Source organism: Budorcas taxicolor, chromosome 13 (genome assembly GCF_023091745.1).
Source record: "Budorcas taxicolor isolate Tak-1 chromosome 13, Takin1.1, whole genome shotgun sequence".
NCBI lineage: Eukaryota > Metazoa > Chordata > Mammalia > Artiodactyla > Bovidae > Budorcas > Budorcas taxicolor.
This window is the reverse complement of record NC_068922.1, coordinates 12,182,782-12,195,441: the sequence shown is the minus strand read 5'-3', so window position 1 is coordinate 12,195,441 and position 12,660 is coordinate 12,182,782. Positions and strand designations below refer to the sequence as shown.

At 43.8% G+C, this 12,660-nt stretch overlaps 1 protein-coding gene across 2 annotated transcripts in view; it reads left to right on the top strand.

Annotated features, from left to right (window-relative positions):
- The window catches only part of SFMBT2 (Scm like with four mbt domains 2), a 180,678-nt gene that overhangs the window by 127,591 nt on the left and 40,427 nt on the right, over positions 1-12,660 (top strand). For both annotated transcript variants that reach the window (XM_052650792.1, XM_052650793.1), the window contains 2 exons: positions 1,469-1,551; positions 6,429-6,555. In XM_052650792.1, coding sequence (XP_052506752.1) covers positions 1,469-1,551; positions 6,429-6,555 — 210 coding nt within the window. The remainder of the gene's footprint in view (positions 1-1,468; positions 1,552-6,428; positions 6,556-12,660) is intronic.

Here is a 12,660-nt window from a genome sequence, read left to right as displayed (position 1 = left end):
ACTAGCTGCAGAGTACGCAGCGTCCTAGGACTCTGAGACATCTCATCTTCTTGCTTGAGGAACTATCATTCATCGTAGGGATGTCTCAGGAACAAGGTGGGCGGGGAGAGGCTCTGCCACTGATGGTGGGTAGGGGAAGGTCAAGGGTCAGTCCCCAGACCAGGAAGATGGCTGCCTTCTTGGTTAACCCTCACCCTCATCTTTAAAACAATTGAGTAATTGGAGCTTACTTAATGAAAAGTATACCATTTTGTATGCATGTAAGTTGGAAGCAAACAGTATCTTGAGTTTCTTCAATGTGGGAATTTCTGTAGTCTCTGCAGCTGTGGGATTTAGTAACAGAATTCCCCCCGTTAAGTGAATTTGCAGGTGCAGAATTTATGATGATATGGGGCAAATAAGTCAGGGGGGCTTGGGTTAAGAATATGCTGAAGAAATCCCTTACAGATTTGTTTTATATATACGTGGACCAGTGAAGAGAGAATTGAAAATGATGGTTATAGGGACATTTGTATACTTTCAATTAATCCTGATTGGTGCCTTTTTTTTTTTTCCCAGTTGTCTTCCTGTGTTTATAGGAAATGCAGATGACACTCACATTGAGAGATATTTTCCTCTCTAGGTTCAGTCATACACTTAACATTTCTTGTTTTAGGCTTTAAACTTCTCACATGTCTTGTCCTGGTGGTCATGATGGATCTATATATACATTGTATAATTATGTAGCTCTCCCCACCCGCAGATGAAATGAATAAAGAAACACATTAAATTTAGTCCATATGAATAGTTGGCTCTCAAACTCCCCAGCATCTCAAATGTGCCCGCAGAACTTCCCCCAGAGAGGCCCACCTTCTCAGGTCCTCGTTTTCCTTCCTTTTTCATCAATCCGAAGGGAAGGTTTATTCCTCCCGCTTTCCGTATCTGCGGAGGCTTTCTTGCTACAATCTCAACTTACTCTTTTGCTGTTTGTCTTACCTTCTGCTCCTCCTTCAAGATTATTCCTCTCTAGCGGTGTTTTCTGATAGAATCCCATGGTTTCCATGAAGACGTCGAGATGTGAGCTCACGGGAGCTCAGAGCTGCTGTGAAGGCACGTTCCTGTATTCTTGCATAGTGCCTCGTGCGCGTGTGTTTTGTGTGACTCTCTCATCTGTTCTCCCCAAAGCAAATCTCCCTCTCTGCCTGGGATGATGTGGGCAGATACCCTCCTTCATCTGATTTCAGGCCCTGAATTATGGTGATGTGGTGCACCTTACCTGTATTTAGAACTTAACACTTTCTACAGTGTTTCATTCATTTTATGTTTCATCATAAAATACGATGTGTTGTCACACTTGAGAAAGGGCCTCACCTTTTGAGCGGAGCTAAAGTTGCCCCGCTTCGTACCTTAACCCTAACGCCCTGCAGCGCTCTTCTTTGGTCTGAGACGCGGCGCAGCTGACGGGTTGGATCTGTGTTTTGTCACACAGGTTACTCCGGCCAGGACTTCGACTGGGCAGACTATCACAAACAGCACGGGACCGAGGAGGCACCTCCCTTCTGCTTCAGAAACGTAAGACGCCTGCTGCGTGCTCCTCCTTCTCTCATGTATGTTACCCACCGTGAGTTCCACACGCTGTGTACGTTGCTTCCTGTTTATTGGCCATGGTGGGCTGAGAGTGCCACCCTGCACCGCAGCATCCTAAACTTCGTGTTGGTTTTAAGTCCTTTCCGCTCTTGTATCGGTTAGGGTGATGCTGGGCTGTCGTAGCAGGCTGGAGACGAAACGTGTCATAAGTTTCTCTCTCGCCGGTGGATGGTCCAGGTTGTTATCGATCAGCAGGTGGTTCTTCTCCTTGTGCTGAGCCTTGGGCTCGGCTTGTACTTGGCCTGGCCATCTGAGTCTAGTGAGCAGACAGGGAAGGGAGAGCCAGGAGAGGAGAACCTTGGTTCTAGACGCTGAGTTTGATACTGACGCACATTACATGTTACTTCTGTCACCTTCCATTGTGGAGAACTAGTCACTCGTGGCATGATGTTGCAAAAGTGGGAAGTGTGCCCTGGTCAGGCGACTGGTCCCCCACCTTGAGCCTGGATTCTGGCGGGAGAAGGACAGATTTTGGTGGACAGCCAGCCACCAGGGCCACGTAGGGCTTCCCTGGTGGCTCAGTGGTAAAGCGTCTACTTGCCAATGCAGGAGATGTGGGTTCAGTCCCTAAGTTGGGATGATCCCCTGGAGAAGAACCTGGCAACCCATTCTACTATTCCTGCCTGGGAAATCCCATGGACAGGAGCCTGGCTGACTACAGTCCATGGGGTTGCAAAGGAGTCAGCCACAACTGAGCACCTAACCAGCAACAGCAGAGTGTGACCTGTGGGATCGTAGTTCCCAGCCCAGGAATCTAACCTGCGCCCCCTGCATTGGGAGTGTGGTATCTCAACCACTGGATTGCCAGGGAGTGTAATATTGATAAGTTCATGGAGTGGGAGATTCTCTGCTCCTGAGAAATAATGTTAAATTATGTTCCTAAATTTCTTTATTGGATTAAAGTAATAAGATGCTAAATCCAACACTTTTCTGCTGTGCTTACTTGAAGCTACCTATTCAAACAGAGCTTTTTGGCACAGTGACACATGATATAACTGTGTGTGTGTGTGTGTGTGTTCAAATGTGTGTAGTTGCTTAGTTATAGGAGTTTCTTGTACAAAATAGTTTATAAACTATTCATTGAAACATAGGAACCGAAAAGGGATGTGAATCATCTCCATCTTGAGAATGAGACACAAAGGTATAGCCTCATAAGTCGAACATGCATTTAGTTATGAAAGTTCATTTTTTATGCTAAGAATGAAGACTTGGCCCTCCCGTTGGGGACTGTGCCTACTGCAGAGTGTCACGCTCCCACGCCGAAGCCGTGTTTTCCAGCACATGCTCCTAGAGCTGCTGATTCATTGCTGCCTCAGGATAATTCATCCTCCAGGGATTCGGTTGGCAGCCCTTTCTGTTGGGAAGAGCTGGCTTAATAGAGAGAAGCTCAGTGCTGAGCATAAATCAGAATCAGATTTGGGGAAATTAAGTAGGTTGATGACGAGGTCAGCTTGTGTTCATAAATACAGAAACACATCTGTGGCAGGGCTGGAAATCAGGGCTCCGTACGTGATCCGGCGAACTCCTGCCAGGTGATGTCGCCTTTCACGGCATTGACAGGGCTGTACGGTGGGTGGGGTGGGTGTGTGTGTGGTGGGGGGTATGGGGATAGCTGTGCGACCAGCCAGCAGAGGACAGCAGCTGGTCAGCCCTGAAGGTGTGTTAAGTCCGTTGGAGTCTTACTGGGCTCTGTGCTGTGTTGATATCGCTAGCCATGGAATCTACTGGCCTCGCTGCCTTTCGTTTAATTGTGAAAACTCTTCATCACATCCTCCCACCCCTCTGAGGCCGTGCTTTCTTCCAGACGGGAGATCATCCTTCCCCAACTTTTTAGCCGTGGAAAGAAAACCTTCACATCCCTGTCTCGTTCTGGTTTCGGCAAGTTATTTCTTCCAGGACAACGTGCTTCCCCCAAGGCATCTTTTTATCTTGCCCTCTGCCAGCCGTTGTTCAAATGGATCTTTATGGGGAGTTAGGAGCCGTGTCCCCAGGCAGCCTCTGAGCTTTCAGGATTCAGCGTACCAAGATGAGATCTGTATTAATGAAAACACTGGCGTTTTAATTAGGAATGCACTTGCTATCAAGGTGCCCCCCCCAACTTTGTGTCTGGTTGTCTGTTTATTTAATCGACAGCGTGGGTATCTGCCTGGTGGCATGTGCGTTGCATTATTGGGACCTTGCTGGACGATGTTAGCAGGCCACACGTGGTCTTGAATGGCATGCGGATTGTGAATTCATTTTTCAGTCGCACATCTTGTGTGTACTAGAGGAGGGGTAATGAGGAAGTGGGTGCGTGGAAGATACTGCCCTGGGGATGTTTAAAAATCCGAGATGGTTCTGAGATGGATCGACACAGCCAAATACTTACTAGAATAAACTCACAGGTAACAGTTTTGCTATTGGTCCTTTATAAATTACCCTCCTGCAGTGAGCTAAAATGAAAGGAGGTTGTACGGTTTCAGCTGTCCCTTATTAAGTAGGATAAAATGCATTTTAACTTACTTAGAGACTTTTCAGGCAGCCTGTCAGGTCATGTCATCAAAAAGAAGCTCAATACCTAATAGTCATGAACCTGGCAGGATGACTTGCAGAAAAACAGCCAACCTAGAATTTCTTTATTTCCCGAGAAACATAAAGGAAAGGAGCAAATGGGTTTCTTAACACACACATCGGATAATTTAGTTCTGGTAACATAAAGATTTAATTGCATTTTCAACTTAACTTCCATTAAAAGAAAAACCATGAAAATATGAATTACCTTGTTTTCCTTCTAGAAGTCACGTAAAGATGTAATCGCTCTTACTTACAGGAACCTGTTTATCTCAGTTTATGTATTTCAAATTAGATATATTTATAATATTGTAACCAGATAAAAAACCAGTAAGTAGTGGGTAATTTGGGGAACATTTCATGTTTATTTTGAAATATTAGGAGGGAGTGTTGCTTCTAGTATTGGCTGAGTAAGCTCATACTTGATCCTCCTGCGGATAGCAACTATAAATTCTGGATGGAATACCAAACCAGGCACCCGAGAGACGTGGAGAATGAACATAAGCAGGCAGATTCTGAGGGGAGGCAGGTGCCTGGAAGAAAGGCGTGCAGGAGTGGTCATCCCATTTTTTTTTTTTTAACAGACTTTTGCATTTGTCTTATGGCCCCACAATCCTTCTTTCCCTAGAGAAATGAGAGCTTAGTGTTAGAGACTGAATTTTGTCCCCCCAGAATTCATGTGTTACAGTCCTGATTCTCAGCACCTCGAAATGTTGACTACTTGGAGTGAGAGTGTTTAGGGAAGTAACTAGGTAGAGTGAGGTCATGTGGATGGGGCTTTATCCACCATGACGTGTGTCCTTATAAGAGGAGATAAGGACACAGACCCCATCCATGGCAGGAAGACCTTGTGAAGACATGGAGAAGATAGCCGTCTTCAAGCCAAGGGAGAGGCCCCAGAAGAAATTCACCTTTCTGATGACTTAAAGTCGGATTTCTGGCTTCTAGAGCCATGAGTCAGTATTTCTGTTGTGTGAGTTTCCCAGCCTGTGGTATTTGCTGTAGCAGCCTGAGCATATTAGTGAACTTACATTCACACAAAAACTTGTCCTTGAATGTTCATCGCGTCTTTGTTCACAACTGCCAAAGCCTGGAAACCGCTCAGCTGCTCTCCAGCTGGTAGATGGATAGACACACCGTGCTTCTTCTGCAGACACCAGTCAGCATGAAGTAGAATGAGGTGCCGGTCCTGTGGCAGCATGCCTGATTCTCAGATAACACTTTGCTTAGTGGAAAAGGCCAGACTCGCAAGGCTCCCTAGCACAGTAGTCTACTTAGATGGTGTTAGAGGAAAAGTGGAATTACAGTAACAGAGAATAGATCCAGTGGTCCAGGAGCTGGGGGTCCTGGAGGGACTGATCAGCAGAGTCCCAGGGCCAGGCCTCTGCAGGTGACGGCCCTGTCCTGTGTTGTGCCTGTGAGTATGGCTGCAGGATTGCATGCGTTCATCTGACAGTCCTGCCTTCCTAGAACATCACCCTGAAAAGAATGAATTTCCCTCTACGTGTATTTTGAAAAGTGAATTTCAAAAGTTAATAAAAATAAACAAAAGGATCAAAGGGAAAATAAGGACCATTTCAGATAAAAGGAAACTGGGAAGTCAGCACCCGCAGACCTACAGTTAGAGGGATGGGATGGGGAGGGAGGTGGGAGGGGGGTTCAGGATGGGAACACATGTACACTCATGGAGGATTCAAGTCATTGTATGGCAAAACCAATACAATATTGTAAAGTAAAATAATTAATAAATAAAAAATAAAACCAACAACAACAACAAAAAACAAACTGGCGGACAGACATCATGCTGAAGGAGGTGATGCCAGGTGGAGACTGCGGTGTCCTTTCCCCCTGAAATGTACCCGGTGTGATATGAGTGAGGAGCGCAGGGAAGAGAAGTGATGGGTGTCACAGAGATTCTGGGGTTGGAAGGATGCACACAGAACTGGGAAATGAGAGTGGACTCATCCTCTCGCTCATTCGGGTATTATTAGGCACCTGCTGTGTGCCAAGCAGATGTCTCTTTTCTGGTACCCAAATGAAGAATGTGTGGTTCTTTCCTCATGGGTGATGGGGAGATAAGCATGTGAACTCACCTATCTTAGTACGATCTGTGCACTTGCATGCGTGTGCACATGTTTGCGTGTGCAGGTGCGTGTGTGTCCATTTCTGCTGCGCCAGCTGGCTCCGCTCTCACTGAGCGTTTTCTCGTTGTGGCATCTGCTGGCTCAGTGTCCGTTCTCTCTCTCTTCCAGACATCGTTCAGTCGGGGGTTCACGAAGAACATGAAGCTTGAAGCCGTGAACCCCAGGAACCCGGGCGAGCTCTGTGTGGCCTCCGTCATAGCTGTGAAGGGGAGGCTGATGTGGCTCCGCCTGGAAGGTACTCACAGTTCCTGATCGTCTGAATTTGGGGTCCCCCGGGAAGGGGCAGGGGCCGACGGCCACAGCACTGCTCAGTGCGCCCGCTTCGCTTTCCTCGTGTTTCAGCTGTCTTAAATTATTCAGCATTCTTAAATAAGTGAAACGAATCAAATGTAGATTCGTTCAGAGGCTCTCGTCTTGACTAATGGTTTCATGAAATGAGATGCTGGTGCGAAATTATGTTTGGAACACAGTGGTCTTTTTACATCTCTGATTATACAAGCTAATGTCACAGTTAAATTAATATGAGTCACTAAAACTGGTATTTGAGGTCTTGGTTGTTAACAGGACAGAATTATATATTTGCATTTTAATGTGAATCCTACCCTTTACTGTGGTTTCTTTCACAGATGTTTAGTTTTTCCTTAAAATAGTAACTGGACATGACTGTCTCCCCAAATATATAATAAACAGAACGTAGACCTGTTTGTTCAGTGATGTTTAAACCAGCAGTCCCCAGTCTTTTTGGCACAAGGGACTGGTTTCGTGGCAGGCAGTTTTTGCATGGACTGGGGGTGTGATGGTTTCAGGATGGTTCGAGTGCATCACATTTATCGTGCACTTTCTTTCTGGTACTATATTGGCTTGACTGCATATCAGCCCAGAGGTTGGGGGCCCCTGGTTTAAACTGTTCTTCATAGCTTCATTTTATTTATAATCATCCAGATAATTCACAGAACAGTACACTTCCTAAGCAGAAGTTGGATGAGCTTGTGAACTTTATTTTTCAGACGTTACATTTTCAGTGAGGAAGAACTAAAATGCATTTGATCGTTAAGGTTTTGTCATCTTCCTATGACTTAAAATTCTTTGGGTCTTCTGTTTGTTTTTCAGTTTCATAGCATTTCAGATGTATATGGGAAAAGAATAAGGTGTTAGAGATGAGTCATACAATCATGTTAGCTTTCCTAGCTTAGATTTTAAATTTTATGACATGGTCAACCACCATAGGCCTAGAAAGTTTGGAAGGTTATAGAATTGGTGCCAGTATCTTTATCCTCTTTCCTCATTAAATTAGTCTTAAAAAAAACACTGTCTTCTTTGATAGGCCTATTATCTAATAAATATTATAGTCCAAGAGATTGGAAGGGGCAGAGAACAGTGATTCTAGCTGAAAATCCTAATTCCCAGAAAATAGTTTAAAACATAACCATGGTTTGGGATTTCAAAATCAATCTAAAATAAAAGGAAATTCTGAAAAAAGTGGTTGCTTTTAGTAGATTTACACTTCTACCAGGATTCTGAGTAGAATGACCTCTAGTTGGAATCAGCCACAGTGTGGACGCAGGTGTCATGGTGGTATTTCAGCAGTTACTGAAGTAGGGTGCAAACTTACTTTCATTACTGCCTGTAAAGTTGAATCAACAACTGTTGGAAAAACAAGATCCCTTCAGTGATGTTTGAATCCCTAGAGCTTGTTACCTAACACCATACTAAGCCTAATACTATTGAGAGATTAGAGTCTTGTTTGCGCAGTTAAATTTGACAAAAAAAAAAAAAGTGGTAAAGTTCAAAGTCCATGTTCCCTCCTCATTAGTTAGCACATCATGGTTAGAATTCTTTGGCAGTCATAATTTATTTAGCAGCTTGTGCTTCCAGAGTGCTTTACAGCTAACAGACAGCAGTTAAGAGTGTCCTGATTTTTATAGATGGAGAAACTAGCTGAGGCATTAAGAGGTGCCTGTGGTTTGGTTTCATCCCTCTTAACATCTTTATTGCGTAATTCAACAGACCCTACAACTTCCCAATTCTTAAAAAGAATGATGAGCAGCATCTAGTGTGCATTTAACATTTTGACACTCTTTCCTCACTATTGATCTTTTCCTTTGGGTATCCACTTCTGGTTTTATAGCAAAGAAATGTAAATCAGCTCATGGCAGCTCTTGTTCTTACTCTCCTGAGTGCTTTCATTGGGATTAATGAAAATTAGTTAGCTTTAGGAAGCAGGTCGGAAAACTGTCCGTTTTTCCCGACCTTACATATTACAAAAAAAAAAAAAAAAATCTGTTGAATATTGTTTACCTGGTGTTGAGTATTGTTTACCTGGTGTTGAGTATTGTTTACCTGGTGTTATTGGTCAGAATTATGCCTTTGCCTCATCAAGTCAATTTAAAATTCATTCAGTCTCTTGATCTTTTGGGGTTTTTTTTATTTTTTGGTTCTGTTTTGATTTTTTATCCCTTTCTGGATATTGACCTTTGAAAGTGACAATAATCTTAATGGCACTTTGCTGCTGCTGCTAAGTCGCTTCAGTCGTGTCCGACTCTGTGCGACCCCATAGACGGCAGCCCATCAGGCTCCCCTGTCCCTGGGATTCTCCAGGCAAGAACACTGGAGTGGGTTGCCATTTATTTCTCATTCTCTCAGATTTTTCTGTGTGTATTGTTTTCTTTCCTCAGTCCTGGAGACAAAATATTAGAGATTCACTCTTCTTACTTTGTGCAGTTAAATTATTGCTATGATCATGGTGATTCTTATTATAGACAGTTTATGTGACAATTTATTATGTACTTCATACCAGTTTATCATTTTCATGTATTAAATTGATTTGAAATATTTTCAACACATAGCTAATTCACTAAGTTTAGGTAATTAAAATGATCATTTTAATTTAGTGTTTGACTTCCCTTAAAGTCAGGTACTTCTTTAAGTGCCTCTACAGGAGCTAATGTTGGAGAGGAAAAGAAGAATCAAACCCATGAGATGAGTGTAATATTATTTGGGGTTCATATTTGGGAAGAATGTCAAGGTTTCAAAAACTGCTGACAGTGAACCAGGGCAGTTGCTGATGATGGGGTTTTGAGTTTGGGAGAGGATGTGACGCTTTCTCTTGTGTTAATATCTGCTGTCAGTTAGCGTCTCTGATTAGCAGCATTTATTCATGTTCTGGGCTTCCCTGGTGGCTCAGTAGTAAAGAATCCACCTACCAGTGCAGAAGACTCAGGTTCCATCCCTGGGTTGGGAAGGTCCCCTGGAGGAGAAAGTGGCAATCCACTCGAGTATGCTTGCCTGAAAAATTCCACGGGTGGGCTGCAGTCCATGGGGTCGCAAAAGAGTGGGACACAACCTAGTGACTAAACAATAGCGATTCATGTTCCATGCATTTACATTCAGTTATAATGTCTCTTGTGTCATAGCCCCACACACTAGCTCACAAGCGGTTACACCCGCATCTCACAGTCCAAGTCACGTTGTATTTATTGGCCATCATTTTCTCATGGGACATGTAGGGTGTGGGTGTTCTCAGAGTGTGTTAATTTTCTCGAAGAAGGTTGACACCTTTGGATTGCCTTTCTTGGTCTTTCTTATTCCCATTATTACACTGTTTTCCTCCCATTTTGAAGAAGTTGTCTGGTGAATGTTAGGTGTTTCAGCCTTTTAGCGTAGGTAGAAAATACCTTTTATGTTACCAAAGTACCACGACCTGCAGGCCTTATTTCCACTGGCTTATTTAGCTCTTTCATTCTTGCCACTACAGGAATTTTTGTGGCGAGCTTTAGAACACGAGTAACCAAACCTGGTTTTGAAATTGGGAGCCCTGTTAGAAGTGAAAGAAAGTTCTAGGTTAGCATTTTTGCACCTTGAACATGGGGAGGGAATGGTGGCCCACCCAGTGTTTGTCACCTGGGGGTTTCCCTTCAGGTTTGTCAAAAACAAGCATACAGAGAACAGAAAGACACAGAGATGACCCAGAAGTCATCAGGTCTGTGGAGAAGTACCAGACTGCTTAATTTGAACCATCAACTTAGGTTGTTACTTGTAGTATCTCATAGTCTTTTCTCTTTGCTGCCCTCTGAAACAAAATCAGGAGAGAATGAAACTTCTCCACAGTCGATACTAGAAAAACATAGTATAAACATTTCAGCCCCAGTCTGCTCTGTGTATCACTTTGGATGGGACCTTTTTGAAAAGCCGCATCCTTTACCGTGAACCTCACATCTTCACTGACCAGCGCTGAACACACGGGGCCTGGCCCGGACGTGGTCCCTGATTCCACAGGTGACGTCCAACGCAAGCAAAACCTGTCTTTGCCAATTTTCACAGAGTGCAATACTTGTATGAGAGTTCACGCGCACTTTGCTTGCTAAAGTCTTGTCGAGTGGATACGAGGAATAAATAAAAGCTGTGTCCCTCAGTGAGAAAGCGATTTAAGTTATGAGCAACCCCTTAAGAACTGCTTTTTGCTAATCGAATGTTGAGATAGTGAGATATTTTCTACTCATCAGCTGAAATTCAAAATCTCCTTGGTTGGTTTTTGCTGTGTGCCTGGCTCAGTTCCGGTAAACCTCCTTCCACATCATAATCCGTGGGAGTCCTAGGCAAGTACCAGTTCCCAGGGCTGCTCCACTCCCACCCCTTCTGACCCTGGGAGCAGGGTCTGGGAATCTGCATTTCATATCACCTTCCCCAGATGATTCCTCTGCATGGGGAGTTTGTCAGGGCCTCTCGGACCTCAAATGTGCCAAGAAACTCAGGCAAGGTTGACCTCTGAAGAGGTGGAAGAAAACCGCCCTTTTAGCCTTTCTGTATTATGATCAAGTCAGGTGGTTGACAAGCATTTTGCAGAGACTTGCAAAAATGAGACAAGGGAGAGTGCAAATGTGAAAGTGATTATGTTTCCCACCAGTGTGGGTGGGTTTTAAATCTTTGAAAAGGGTTATGGGCTGCTGGAGCCATTTTGGGGAGAGGCTGCTTTAGCAGATGGTTGGGTGTGTGTATATGTGTGTGTGTGTGTGTGTATGTGTAGATATATGTATATATATATATATGGGTATGTATAGGTATGTGTGTATATATATCAGTTCAGTTCAGTCCCTCAGCCATGTCCGACTGTTTGTGACCCCATGGACTGGAGCACACCAGCTTCCTTGTCCATCACCAATTCCTGGAGCTTGTGCAAACTCAAGACCATCATGTCAGTGATGCCATCCAACACCTCATCCTCTGTCATCCCCTTCTCATCCTGCCTTCACCTTCCCAGCATCAGGGTCTTTTCCAATGAGTTACTTCTTCACATCAGGTGGCCAAAGTATTGGTGTTTCAATTTCAGCATCAGGCCTTCCAATGAATATTTAGGATTGATTTCCTTTTGTAAATCAATTAAAAATCCTTTAGTTAGATCTCTTTGCAGTCCAAGGGACTCTCAAGAGTCTTCTCCAACACCACAGTTCAAAGCATCAATTCTCTGGTGCTCAGCTTTCTTTATAGTCCAACTCTCACATCCATACATGACCACTGGAAAAATCATAGCTTTGACTAGATGGACCTTTGTTGGCAAAATAATGTCTCTGCTTTTTAATATGCTGTCTAGGTTGGTCATAGCTTTTCTTCCAAGGAGCAAGCATCCTTTTATTTTATGGTTGCAATCACCATCTGCAGTGATTTTGGAGCCCAAGAAAATAAAATCTGTCACTGTTTCCATTGTTTGCCCATCTGTTTGCCATGAAGTGATGGGACCGGATGCCATGATCTTTGTTTTTTGAATGTTGAGTTTTAAGCCAACTTTTTCACTCTCCACTTTCACTTTCATCAAGAGGCTCTTAAGTTCTTCTTCACTTTCTGCCATAAGGGTGGTGTCATCTGCATATCTGAGGTTATTGATATTTCTCCTGACACACTTGATTCCAGCTTGTGCTTCATCGAGCTCAGGATTTTGCCTGATGTACTCTGCATATAAGTTAAGTAAGCAGAGTGACAGTATACAGCCTTGACAAACTCCTTTTCCAATTTGGAACCAATCTGTTGTTCCGTGTCCAGTTCTAACTGTTGCTTCTTGACCTGCGTACAGATTTGTCAGGTGGTCTGGTATTCCTATCTCTTGAGGAATTTTCCACAGTTTGTTGTGATCCACACAGTCAAACGCTTCAGCATAATCAATAAAGCAGAAGTAGATGTTTTTCTGGAACTCCCTTGCTTTTTCTATGATCCAGTGGATGTTGGCAATTTGATCTCTGGTTCCTTAGCATTTTCTAAATGCAGCTTGAACATCTGGAAGTTCACAGTTCATGTACTGTTGAAGCCTGACTTGGAGAATTTTGAGCATTACTTTGCTAGCATGTGAGAT